The sequence below is a fragment of the Metarhizium brunneum genome, chromosome 5, assembly GCF_013426205.1.
Source record: "Metarhizium brunneum chromosome 5, complete sequence".
In the NCBI taxonomy this organism is placed as follows: Eukaryota; Fungi; Ascomycota; class Sordariomycetes; order Hypocreales; family Clavicipitaceae; genus Metarhizium; species Metarhizium brunneum.
In genome coordinates, this window is record NC_089426.1 from 41,837 (window position 1) to 55,717 (window position 13,881).

The 13,881-nt window shown below is 50.2% G+C and overlaps 2 protein-coding genes across 2 annotated transcripts in view; one reads left to right on the top strand and one right to left on the bottom strand.

The window, feature by feature from the left end:
• Positions 1 to 328: 328 nt before the first annotated feature.
• Positions 329 to 1,924, top strand: pbp (Penicillin-binding protein 4; the record flags this gene model as incomplete). The annotated part of the gene is made up of 2 exons (XM_014683963.1): positions 329 to 693; positions 766 to 1,924. The coding sequence occupies 2 exons, from the start codon at positions 329 to 331 to the stop codon at positions 1,922 to 1,924; spliced, it is 1,524 nt and encodes a 507-aa protein (XP_014539449.1).
• A 337-nt stretch (positions 1,925 to 2,261) lies between these two features.
• dtxS1_2 (Nonribosomal peptide synthetase dtxS1) overlaps positions 2,262 to 13,881 on the bottom strand; it is a gene marked incomplete at both ends in the record, with an annotated part of 30,820 nt that continues 19,200 nt past the window's right edge. Inside the window, 3 exons of the mRNA XM_066131168.1 lie at positions 2,262 to 2,438; positions 2,517 to 5,852; positions 5,911 to 13,857. Of these exons, the coding sequence (XP_065987481.1) occupies positions 2,262 to 2,438; positions 2,517 to 5,852; positions 5,911 to 13,857 (11,460 nt within the window). The remainder of the gene's footprint in view (positions 2,439 to 2,516; positions 5,853 to 5,910; positions 13,858 to 13,881) is intronic.

Sequence of the window (13,881 nt, forward strand, 5' to 3'; positions counted from 1 at the left end):
TACCAAGGTATTTAGCCCTTAAGAGTCTGGTCCAGATGTCTCCACCCGTCAGAGTAGTATTCGTTGCGCAACTGTCTCGTCAATTGGATCAAAGGAAATGCTGCTTCACGCAGTCAGCGGCGACTTCCCCTTTGTGCCGGGTGAGGAGGAGGTGAGGCGAAGTCGGGCAAAAGCTTGGTGAGGTGAGACGGGGCTCGATTCTTCCCGAGCCAACAGCACAATTAGTCACGCCGGCCGGACCTCCCAAGTTTTCCCAACACAACCTTGCACACAAAAACATCACCCGAGGCCGCAAATTCCATCGCTCGCTTGTTCCCGGACAGCCATCATGGATCTCTTCCGTTCTCCAGAGTTCGCCTCGCGCGTAGAGCAGCTCATCAAGAAGCATCACACCCCGGGGCTCGCCATCGCAATTGTGCACAATGGCCAGGTTGCGTCTGCAGCCTACGGAAATGCCTCGTTGGATCCGCCAAAGCCCATGACGACTGATACACTCTTCGATGTTGCGTCAGCCTCCAAGTCGTTAACAGCTGCCTCGGTGGCTTTGATTGTGGACGATGATGAAAACCATCCAGAGGTCAAGTACGATGCGCGCATGTCGGATCTCCTTCCCGACGACTTTGCCATGCCCAGCAAAGAGTACGATCAAGTGACTCTCGACGATGCGTTGGGGCACAGAACTGGACTTTCATCGTAAGTAGTTTTCCCGGCAAGTGAACAAGAGATGCCGTGGCTCTTACAACCTGACTAAAATGCTCCAAATAGCAATGACTACTCGTATTTCGGCATCGACGCCAACCAACCCGATGACGCTTGTTCCGTAACGAGAAACATCCGCAACCTGCTCGTTGCAGCACCAATCCGTACAAAATATATCTACTGTAATGCCATGTATACCGCCGTCACCCATCTTGTGGAGAAAAAAACTGGAACACCATTCGCCGACTTCCTGCGCCAAAGGTTCTTCGAGCCTCTGGATATGAAGTCGTCCTTCCTTCAGCCTAAAGAAGCCCGTGAGAAGGGTTTTGGGGATAGACTAACCCCAGGGCATTACTGGGACAAAGACAAGGAACAATACCTGACGTTTGACTATCCAGACTGCCCAGAGGGCCAGGGCGCTGGTTCCGTCGTCACGAGCGTAAACGACTACATCAAGTATGTCCAAGCCATGTTAAATAAAGACGAGCCCTTCACGGAAGACGTCTACAAGGGTATCATGAAACCAAGGACAATAGTGGGCCTGGACTTGGAGAAACCCTATCCATATTCATCACCGAGAATCTATGCCTCAGGGTGGCATCTGCACCACTATCGAGGTTACAACATTGTCGCGCACGACGGGGGCATACCTGGTTGTAGCACCACACACATGTTTATGCCCGAGCTCAAATTTGGCTGTGTCGTGTTTGGAAACGCCGAAGGCGCCTGCACTATTTTCACGGCCCTAACGCACGAATTGATTGACGATGCGTTGAAGCTGCCCGGTGACCAGAGATTGGATTGGGAAAAGGTTGAAATGAGCATGTTTCATGATGATGATGATGGTGCTGAAGACGACGAGGACGAGCAAGATTGGCAGGCTTTCTTCCCCGACATCAAGGAATGCCAGTCGCATGAGCACCCTTTAGAAGTCTACACTGGCCACTACTGGCACGCGGGTTACCGCGGCATCAACGTACAAGTCCGGGATGGCCAGCTCTTTGTCGATGCCAATGACAGATCCTTTGCCTTCACACTGACTTTCAAACACGTATGTGAGCAGACAAAGTTTGTGGCTTACCTGTGCTGTCCGACCGAGGGTCTCAATGACCCCATTCGAGCTGAATTCCGGTTTGGTGATGACGGGTCCGTAACTCATATGGGCGTCCAGTTGGATGAGGACTTGGATGACTTGATTTGGTTTGAGAAGACAAACAGAGAATAGGTTTAGAAGCCACACCTAGCTTTCGCAGATACTAAATCTTGAGAGATGGCGGGCTAGGTAATCTAGCCCTACCCTATATCACAATTAGAAGAATTTAAATCATGTGTTCTTGTGTCGCAATTTGAAAAGCCGAATAAATATTTCTTAGACCATCTAAATCATACCATCTAAAAAAATGACTCGATATACATAACTCAACTTCGCATGAAATACAAAAAAATACATGTCGCAAACCTAGTAATACCCACAATCCAACAACATCAACAAACATACGAGTGTACAACACCGCATGAATAAAAAATATCCGCGAAGTTGCCCACAAACCATTTCCTTGACCTTATACGATTGTGAGCTGACGAATGTCCTGCTCCGGCTGGGAGATGATGGACGAAATCGCAGCACTAAATGATTCGGCCACATCCACACCTTGACTTCGGGAAATGCGTTCTTCCCAAAACTCCAGCACAAGAGAAAGATCATCCTTTTCATATGTTCCTCTAATGTAAATATCATACTGTAATTCTCAAAGTCAGCTGTGTACTTCCAAACAACGATAGGAGAAAGGGGGAAAAGGCGAATCTGCCCGACGTACATGGACTGGGTCAAACTCGTCCTGTAGATGGATGCTATGTCCCTGTGAATTTTGTGTTTCTGGGCTCTCTAGTGTGTCCCTGTGCATGGAAATGGCCGTGTTAAAAAGCTCAGATTCAAGGCCCTTGGCATGTTTTTGTATATTTGCCAAATAGGAGGTTTGATGTGGCAGCATGTGCAGATATTCCTCTTGGGAAGCCTTGAGTGTTTGCAAGACGGATCGTGTCTCGTCAAGCCGGACTCTGCACGGAATGAGACTCATCAAGGGGCCGAAAATTTCATCTACGTCGTGAACAGGTAGGTCTCTTCCTGAGGTGATGGTGCCAAAGCACGGCGTAGTAGACTTGGTGTACTTTTGGAGCACCAGAGCCCAGGCTATGCGGATGAGGTTGGCTTGCGTTACTTCCCACTTTGCACAGAACGCGGCGATTCCTTTAGGATCGAGGTTGGGTACCTCAATTTGAACTGTGCCCTGCTGTTCCGCAACGTTCTGGGAAGTCGGGAAAAGACATGGTTCCACGTCTTGTAGATGCTTGGCCCAGAAACCGTGTCCATCATCTTGCGGCTGTTCGTGCACATACTTGATAAAATTACTGTAAAGAGGACCGTCCGAGTATAGATGACTTGTATAAGCAAGTTCAAAGTCGCGAAGCATGATAGCGGTGGAGTGGCCGTCGATGATGGCATGATTCATCTCAAACCGGAGATAGGCACGCTTGGCCGTTGTCTGATACACTGAGAGGTGATGCTGGAGGCCATTTTGAGCGTAGTATGGCGGTCGTTGAAGATCTCCGTGGCCCGTAGCAGCCGCCTCTGCTTCACTAGTGGTATGGAAGGATATGCTTGGTGCAGGATCTCGGAGGATGACATGAGTCGTTCGGCCGTGTCCGGGCTCGTCACGGACGAGGACGGCTCGGAAGAGTCCGTGTCGTTTGACCACGTTTGCCCAAGCCCGCTGGATTCTTGAGAATTCTACAGTTTCGCCGACTTGTGAAGCCTCAATGGCCAGCCCAAATCCAGTCACATATGCTCTTGGATCTTGTTCTTGCGCTTGCATTATACGTTCTTGCATAGGCGTGCAGGGATAAATATCCTCGATATCCTCGGCAAGAACCGCACCGAGTCGTAAGCCGTGCTTTTGATGAAATTCGACGACCTCTTTTTGAGTAGAATACTGCACCTGCGTCGAATCATCTACAAACTCTTCGCGTGCTGTCAAATGTGCTGCTGCGGATGCAATCTTGGCAATCGTCTTCTTCTGGAGGATGTCGGTGATGGATATTTTTGCAACGGAAGCTCGTGCTGCTGCCGATATTTGCATCGCCGTGATGGAGTCACCGCCGAGACGTAGAAAGCTATCATCCATGCCAATAGTCGCCGCATCCACATTGAGAATCTGTGCCCAGATCTGTTGGAGCGCTCGTTCCATCTCCGTCGACGGGCCGCGTTTGTCGGCCACGAGCCCGCTTCGCAGCTCGGCGAGTTGCTGAACAGAAAAGCCAGCGCCGATATCACGCAGGCGGCGGCGGTCAGTTTTTCCAGAAGCTGTCATTGGCAACTGATCGAGTTCCAGCAAGGCCGCTGGCACCATGTAGGACGGAAGAACCTCGACGAGCAAGTCCTCGACGGAGGCGGGGATGCCGGCTATATGGATTGTAGGTAGTTTGCTGTCAGCATCACCAACAGCAGTTGGTACTGCAGGCATCCTTGTCTCTAAATGCGTGTTCGGATCCATCACCACAAAGACTGCCAGCAAAGGCTTGGCTTCTTGGCCGCTGGGCACGATGACTTCGGCAGCCACCTGTTGCACGCCGGGCATACAGACCTGGAGTTGATGTTCGACCTCGCCTAATTCCACTCTTTGACCACGAATCTTGACTTGTGTGTCCTTACGGCCCACGAAGCTAAGGCTCCCATCGTCGTTGTACCGCACGAGATCACCAGTCTTGTATAAACGCCCTCGGCGGCCGGGCAGGTCCGCTGTTCCGCGCCGTAGCCAGACTGGATCCTCAATAAAGGCTTCCGCTGTTCTCTCTGCATCATGAAGGTATCCTGGTCCCACAAGCGGCCCTTCGAGCAACAATTCTCCAACGGCACCTATCGGTACCAGTCGATCCGAGTTGCTTGGGTCGGATAACCAGGTTACTGCTCCAGCCCCGGCACCGATATTCATCACGCCAACGCCATCATGTTGGCATTGTATAGTACTGGTTGGCGTGCACTCAGAGGGTCCGTATGTGTTGATGACGACGACATTGTCTGGCCAGCCCTTTGCGTCGTCTTGGTTGACTGCTTCCCCGCCCAGAATTAGGAATCGGAGATCAACCAACCGCTGACGCTCAAGGGTGCGCGCGACAGAGGGCGTTAATTCGATCAAAGTAGCTTTAGTGTTAATTAGAGACTCGGTGAGGTTGTTCTTCCGATCGGCATCTGAAGGCACACACAGGCAGCCTCCCATTGCGAGAGTCATGAAAGCCGTCTCGATGGAGGCGTCAAATACGTATGACGCAAAGTCGTAAACGCGGGCCTGGCTATCGTAGCCGAGAGTATTTGCCTGATAGTAAATGGAAGAGGAGAACGACGCATGCGTCACAACAACACCCTTTGGCTTTCCCGTACTTCCAGAGGTAAAAACGACATACATGGGGGATGATGGGTTGCTTTCCACCTGAAGAGGACGGTCTGTGTTGCCCATAGTATCCGGATGCGGGCTGTCTACAGTCAGTACTTTGATACCAAGATCAGAGCACCTGTAGGCTTCGGTGGAAGAGCAAACCAGAAGCTTCGCTCGTGTTTGCTGAATGATGGAGTTGAGACGAGATGTCGGTTGCGATGGATCGACGAGGACAAAGGCGGCTCCAGCCTTGAGAACGGCTACCATAGCGACGACTGTCCATTGTGATTTTTCGAAATAAAGTGGAACAATGACATCTGGGCCTATCCCAAAGCTCTTTAAGCGATGACCGAAGGAGGTAGAAGCCTTATCCAATTCGCGGTATGTCCAGTCGCCGTCCCATGCGCATACAGCCTGTTTGTCAGGCCACCTCTGAGCAGCATCAGCGACAAGGTTGTGAATTACGGCGTCAATGGTTCGTGGAACCACTGCGTTCCATTTCCAGACATCTTGCAAGTCGCTCTGGGTCATGACATCAATGTCGGCCAGGCTGTTGTTCTGGTTCCCTGTGTCCTGATCTTCGTTGCTAACAAGAGCGGTAACAAGCCGCTCCAACAAACTGGCGACCCGATTAGCTTGCTGGTCAGACAAGCAACATAGACGATACTCCAAGTTCAATCCTATTTGGCCTGCACCGTATGTTATGCTGAGAGCAATGTCGTACTTCAAGTTGTTAGCTCAATGATCTGTGGCACTAATGCGTTCAGGAAAGTACACTCACTTCAGTTGGATCCTCTCCGTCGAGTTCCGTAAATTCTAAATCTTGGCGGCTGCTGCGGTCTGAGGTGCTGTCATCACGCTGGAAGGATACAAGAGTATTGAAAAGCGTCTGGCCGGGCAGGAGACTCAGTTCATGCTGTATGTCGGCCAGAGAGCAATGTTGGAAGTCAAGGTCTGACAAGACCTGATCGTGCGTGCTCCGTACAAGATCATCCTTGGTCCGGTTCTGTGATAGATCGATGCGACAGACTAGCAGGTTTGCGTACGCACCAACTGATTCTGCGATGCCAGGTACTGGAAGGTCTCTTCCAGATGCGAGATACCCGAAGCAGACGTCGTTAGTTCCCGTATAGTTTGCTAAAAGGAGGGCCCAGGCACTCTGGAATAGGCTTGCGGCTGTGACGAATTTCTCCTCGCTGAATTGTTGAATCTTGGCAAATGTCTCGCCGGTTATGTCGATGCTTACAGACGAAACATCATTAGCTTGTCGGGAGAGGCTGGATAGATGAGGAAATTGGCAGGAATTGACGCCGCCTAGCTTCTTCTTCCAGTAGTTCATTCGATTTGCTGGCAAGCTTGAAGTGAGCACCCGCGCAAAGTCGTAGTTTATATCAACTGCCTCCTGGCTTAGGACCCCAGCGTATGCCCGCGCCCAGTCCTCCAGGATTATCATGGATGAGCTGCCATCGGTAATAGCATGACTCATTTCCAGCTGACAAATTACTTGACTGCCGCTTAGCCCATTGATGTTAGGTAGCTCAAGCAGGGTTAGGCGGTGAGGAGGTTTGAGTTGCTGGTAGTTGACCGAGGGAAGACCCGTCAGCATGCTCAGTGCAGAATTCTCGCTATGGCTCTTTAACAGGACAATATTCGCGGGACATGCTTCCAACACAACCTGGTTAAAAGCTGTGTTGTCATTAAAACCGTCGATGAAAACGCTGCGGAGTGACGGATGTCGCGCAACTACTTTCTGCCACGCTTCTGCGAGGCGAGCAATGCTGATGTCATTATCTGGCGACTTAATTCGATATACCTGCGAGGTTTTGTATGAAGACGTGTCCTTGAGCTGGCTAAGAAGAATACCGTTAATCATTGGTGGGCAAGGATAAATGCCTGCGACTGTGGCGTTATTGGCTGCCATGATGTCTGGTAGAACATGAGCCTGCAACTCGTCGAGACCTTTGTAATCGAGGTTCAGGAACTCGTAGTCACAGAGGGTCATTTTAGGCTTTCTGAAAGCGAGAGTAGTACAGATCTTCTGTAATGATAGGCCGATCTGCGCGAACCAATCCCGAATGAGGCCTTGATGAGAAATATGTCGGTTCCATGAGAATGAGAAGTGAGTTGATCCTCCCTCAATCGATACATTGATCTCAAAGAGAGCTGACATAGGTAGAGCCGGGCCAGCGTCGGAGATACCGTCAAGAGTAATGTTATTGAAGAGAGAGTCATCGTTTTCAAGCTGCTGAAATTGGCCGTGGTAATTGAAAACTAGCTCCATAGTAGATCCATGCGACTTGAATGCATGAGCTCCCTTGCTACTCAGATATCTGGACGTGAAGTAAGCCCAGCCATTGGCGAGAAGGCGTCTTCGAGCATCTTTTACAAGCCGAACAATGTGCTCATGCGAGTTGTCTCTATCCCTTGATACAGTTATCGGAGCCAAGGTGCTGAACCAACCAACTGTTCGAGACAAGTCAACCTCGGCATTCCAAGACTCACGACCATGACCCTCGTTGAAAATTGTAAGGCCTTGTCGAGGGAATATGGTGAGGAAAGCATCCGAGACTGCAGAGAGAAGAAGATCGAGGGGTTCCGTATTGAAGGCACTGTTGCTCCCCTTTAATAACAATGCTGTCACTTCTGGTCCAATTTCCAAGAAGTCCTCGTACTGATCACTGGCTGTGTTTGAGGTTGATGAATCGAAGTTCCAGAACTCGAGATCGTTATTAGCCTCTTGTACAGATGGCAAGCGCTGAGGGTCGTATTTCGAATCGGCAATCTCCTCTTTCTGCAACTGATTCCAAACTTGAAACGGAAGTCCTTCCTCTAACTGACCGTCACTTATGAGAGTCTCCAAATCTTCTAGGATGATACGCCATGATACAAGGTCAACAACGAGGTGGTGGGCCACAAAGAGAAGGTATTGCTCCCCTGAAGGTAACGTGCATAAATCTGCAGCAAAAACGACGCCTTTCTCGATATCCAATCCATGTTGTCTTTGTGATGCTACGGCTTTGACTTCCGACAGAGATCCGAGATTCCAAGATTTAAAATGATGCACATTTTCGGCAGTAGGCTTCAGCACAGACTGTGTCCAGTACTCGCCTATTTGCTGGAATCGGGCCCTAAGCATAGAGTGTTGCCGGACAATTGTTGAGATTGCGCTTCCGATTCTGTCTGAGGACACTACTTGTCTCAGTTGGAGGTAGAAGCTCTGATTAAAGTGATAATCTGTAGTATTGACGAGTCGGGTTGGGCACTGATCGAAGAACCACTGCTGGATAGGCGAAAGACCAAAGGACCTCTCGTATTCTTCTTGATGCGCTGTCAATGTTGCTGTGACGGCCGAATTTCTTGCCACTTCTGCAAGAGATTTGCTCCTGAGCAGAGTTGCGACTGAGAAAACAACTTGAGAGGCGCGACAGTGGGGGCTGAGACGCATTGCAGAGATGGAATCACCACCATTAGCAATAAAAGACTTGTGAATATTGATCTGCTCAACTGGTAGGTTGAGGACGATACTGCAAGCATTTGCAATTGCTTGCTCTGCATAGGTCACTGGCTTTCGATTGACCTCATCGTCTGTGTCGTTTTCGTGAGAGATCTTGATGAAGGTTTCCAAGTCCATATTGCAGAGCCATTCGCGAAGAACCTTGTGGTTGAGCTTACCAGAGGGGTTAAGAGGGATTTCCCTGACGGCAATCCAAATGGATGGAACCATGTAAACAGGGAGAGCACCCTCCAGCATAGTATGAAGATTCTTTTGGATGTCCCGGAACTGTCGCGCCGCGGTTTCATCATCGATGGCGAGATTGATTTCGGACGAGTTGACGGCTCCTGGTTGGCATTCTTCAAGGCTAACAACGCCGACAAGTCGATTTGCACAAGGTCCCGAGACAGGAAATACACTCGCCGCCTGCCGAACGGACGAATGACGCATCATGTGATTGTCAATTTCTCCCAGCTCCACACGTTGCCCGTGAAGTTTGACTTGAGCATCCTTACGGCCAATGTATACCAGGCTTCCATCCCTATTATATCGGACCAAGTCACCGGTTCTATACAGACGACCATGACGGCCAGGTTGACCCGGAGCGCCACGAAGCAGCCACGGTGGATTGTCAATAAAGGCCGCAGCAGTCTTCTCGGGGTCATCAAGGTAACCCGGTCCCACGGATGGTCCTTCTAGGAGGAGCTCACCAACGCTGCCTACCGGTGTCAGAAATTGGGCAGTTTTTGTATCAGCTACCCACGTGACGGTGCCGACACCTTTGCCAATGCCAACCTCCAGCATGTTATCAGACTTGATGCTGGCGAAAGTAGCAGCTGGAGTTGCCTCACAAGGTCCGTAGGCGTTCCTTAAATCCACAATCTTTGCCCACCGCTCCGCATATGCTTGCGGAAGAGCCTCTCCGGCGAGGAGTAACGTGTCCAGCAATTGGATCGACTCGAGGGGAAGGATTGATGCCGTCGAGGGAGTCAGTTGCACGAAATTAGCTCTGTAGTGTCGGAGAGAGCCGGCCAGGTCGTCTCTTCGCTCAGCGTCAGAAGGAACGCACAGAGTGGCGCCGCTTGTTAATGAATTCAATAAATTGGCCCAGGTGGCATCAAATGCGTAAGAAGCAAAGTCGTATACCCTTGATCCTTCTTTGAAGCCGTTAATCCCCTGCTGATGCTGGATAGCATTACTATAATTTGAGTGTATGATGATGACACCCTTTGGTGTTCCCGTACTGCCAGAAGTAAATACCACATAAAGCTTGTTCCAGGGCCGCACGCGTTGGAATCGCGTCGAAGACGGGGCATTTACATCAGCCAGACTAGACAGACTGGCCTCGTTGATGACCATAACCGAAGTGTCTGCAAGCCGAAGCGCTAGATCTTCGTTGCTTGATGAAGACAGGATCAATGTCGGGTTCACCTGTCGCGTGATAATCCTCAGTCGGTCTTCAGGGAGAGTTGTGTCCATCGCCACGGATGCACCGCCAGCCTTCATAACTGCAAGCATTGCTATACATGTATAGCCGGATTTCTCGAAGCATAGTGGTACAACAACTTCTGGACCAACACCCAAGCTTACGAGGTGGCGGGCAAGACGGCTCGTAATGCTATCTAGCTCTGAGTAGGTCCAAGTTCCATCCCAGGCACACACAGCTTCAGTATCTGGCAGTCTCTGGGCTGTCTCTTCAAAAAGATGATGGACCAATGCGTTCGAACACTCTGGCACTGTAGCGTTCCAGCCCCAAATGTCGTGCAAGTCCTCTCGACCAAGCGTCTCTATATCAGAAAGTGCCTTTTGGGCATTTTCGGGGTCGCAAATCTGACGGAGTACATGCTCAAAGTGCGCTACATGCTTCTGAACTTGGTTTTTGCTGATTATTTTGGAGTCGAAGGCAATCCTCAACGCGAGCCCGTGATCTTCTAGATCACAGCTGACTGTAAGCGCATGTGTATTTAGATCCGCAATAGGTTCATCACCGTCTTCGTCGCGGAGCTCAACAAATAGCTGGCTACTTGAGTTATCGCTCCTCTCAGATGGCTGTATTACCAGCAGCGTTTGGAAGTTGCAGGCTCGTTCAGCTTCGGTGCTCATCCGGCGGATCCGTTGTAATCCCGTCTGCTCCAACGCCGTCATTTCAATTCCCTGAGCTTGTATTTGCATTAAGGTTTCCTGCAAAGTTGTCCCTGGATCCAGCACGACTCGCATTGGCACTGTTGCAATTGTTGGTCCAGTTATGCGCTCAATGCCTGGTACAGATGCCTGCCGACCGCTCACAGTCAGACCGAAAATCACGTCATTAGAATCAGTGTATCGCGCCGCCAAAATGGACCATGCCACCCGGACTGCCGTGGAGGCAGTCGTATCGGTAGTTGGCCATTGTAGCTCCTGGATGTGATGATCTATTGTTTGGTCGGATTGGGGCTCATAGGTTGACGAGGGTAGTGCCGGATATGTTACGGCATCAAACTCTGTAAACTGTTTCTTCCAGTACTCCTCAGCCTGTTTGCTATCCGCGCGTTGTAAATGTCTAACAAATAGCTGGAACGGGGGCGGATGCTGGAGATTTGCCTCGCCTATATATGACTTCTCTAGATTCTCCAGCAGAAGCGGAACTGTCCACCCATCGTATAGCGCATGATGCATCGTCCAAACAAAGAAATGCTCGTCTTGTTCATTGATAATAGCGACTCGCACGAGAGGCGTGCCCAACCCGATTGTTAATTGCTCATCCGCATGCTGATAGGCACCCAAGCTTGTGTAGTTCTCACCCAACCAATGGATCTGCTGCTGAGCAATGACAACCTGTACCAGGCCCTGACTGGATAAATCCACGATTCGTGTACGTAACATCGGGGTTATTGATACCAAGTGTTTCCAAGATTCTCGGAAACGCTGCACATCAACAGTGCTTTGGAGCTGGTGGATAGACCTGAAGATATAGTCCCCTGGGCGCTTTGTTGTTAGAGCCAGAAGACCTTCTTGAAGCGGAGTGCAAGGGAAAACATCCTCGATGTGTGAGGCATCTACTCCACAAAAGGCGGCAGCCTCTTGGCGTATTTCTTGAAGTTCACAACCAGTCTTTAGTAGTGAGAATGGCTCGACATCCATTCTATCTGACTCGAATACCCGGCGAGCTTTCGCAGCCAAGTCGCCCAGGAGGGGCGTCTGGAAGATATCCGCAACGGTCAAAGCTATGCCTTGCTCACGAGCCGCTGCAACAAGTTTCATGACCCCAATAGAATCACCCCCGACCTGTAAGAAGCTGTCATCGATTCCAATTTTGTCGACACTGATGCCAAGCACAGATGACGACAAGCTTAGGAGGCGTCGTTCCATTTCCGTAGTCGGTTTTCGACGTTCACCACTTGTTGACGAGCTGTGAATTAGAAGCTCTTCCAAAGTCATTCGTTCTCCTATGGCACGAATTTGTCGCCTGTCTGTCTTGCCCGTGGCCGTCATAGGGACGTGGTCAACAAGGACATAGGATGAAGGTATCATATAAGGAGGTATTAGCTTCGCAAGCCTTTCGTTTAATCCCACAGTCAATCTCTGCAAATCTGATGCTTGCTCATTGACATCTTTGCCCGCGGCCCCGGAAAGGCATATGAAGGCTATCAGCATGGCTTGGTGGTGTTGTCGAGGCACAAGCATTTCTACTATTACTTGTGCATCTGCAGAGTCCGTGACACTGGAAGCAACATGATGCTCAATATCTCCAAGCTCTAGACGCTGGCCGTTGATCTTGACTTGGGCGTCTTTCCGGCCAACAAAAGATAGGGTGCCATCTGGATTATATCGAACTAGGTCGCCAGTCTTGTAGAGACGGCCATGGCGGCCTTTTCTGCCGACCGTGCCTTGTAGTAACCATTTGGGATCTTCGATAAACACGTTTGCTGTTTTTTGGGGATCTCCCAGGTATCCCGCGCCGACGAGCGGACCTTCCAGAAGCAGTTCGCCAATACTGCCTACTGGCACAAGTGAAGTACCTGTATGAGCATCGACAACCCATGTGTTGACTCCAACACCACGGCCAATTGTTGTCATATCATAGCTATTTGGCCTTATGGCTGCAATCGTAGTGGTAGGTGTGCATTCGCAAGGACCATAACCATTGCGGAGGTCTACGACGGAAGCCCACTGCTTTGCAGAATCTGGTATGAGGCGTTCTCCTCCAACCATTAACAGGTCCAAAGATTGAATTGTCTCCAGCGGGAGAATGCTTGCAGTTGAGGGAGTGATGTCAATGAAATTGGCCCCTAGCCGCTTGATGGAACCAGCCAAATCGTTTCTTCGATCAGTTTCGGAAGGAATGCATAAACATGCACCACATGATAGCGTCTGTAGCGCATTTGACCATATGTTATCGAAAGCATGCGATGAGAAGTCGTAGACACGTGAAGTAGGTTTGAAGCCATGCAGATCTCGTACATGTCGGATGGAGCTGCTGAAATTGACATGCTTAATGATAACACCCTTGGGCTGCCCCGTACTTCCAGATGTGAAGTTGATATACAAGGTATTTTCGGGCTGAACACTTGACGAAAGTGGCTGGCTGGGTAAGTCGAGCTCGGATAACTGTGCCGAATCCAGCACCACTATGGGCTGGTTGGTGAGCTGTGTTGCGAGGTCTTTAGTCGCAGAAGATGATAGGATTAGCGCTGGTTTAATCTGCCGCACAATAGTTTGAAGGCGCTCTTTAGGGACGGTTACATCCATCGCCACAGATGCTCCGCCGGCTTTCATTACAGCTAGCATCGCGACTGGCATCCATCGACTTTTCTCAAGGTATAAAGGCACTATAACCTCAGGACCAACACCTAACCCGATGAGATGAAATGCTAGGCGAGATGAAGCATCATCTAACTCGGAATAAGTAAAATCACCGTCCCAAGCACACACAGCAGGGGCGTTGGGCTGTTTGGCGATGGTCTCGGCGATGAGTTCATGAACTAAGACATTGGCAGCTTCCGGCACTGTCTTGTTCCAACGCCAAATGGCATCTAAATCCTCCTCGCTGACTGAGCTGATGTCTGATAATGTAGTAGATATATGTCCTCCGTCAAGCGAGCCATTGAGCATGCCGTCGGCTGCGATAGTAATTGATATGGTCTTTACGAGGGAAATGACGCGGCTAGCCTGCTCACTGGACAGACATGAAGAGCGGGCATCAAGAGATAAGTATGCCGTGGTATCAGATATTGAAAAGCTGACCCCAATGTCGAACTGACAAAATATTAATATCGCGGG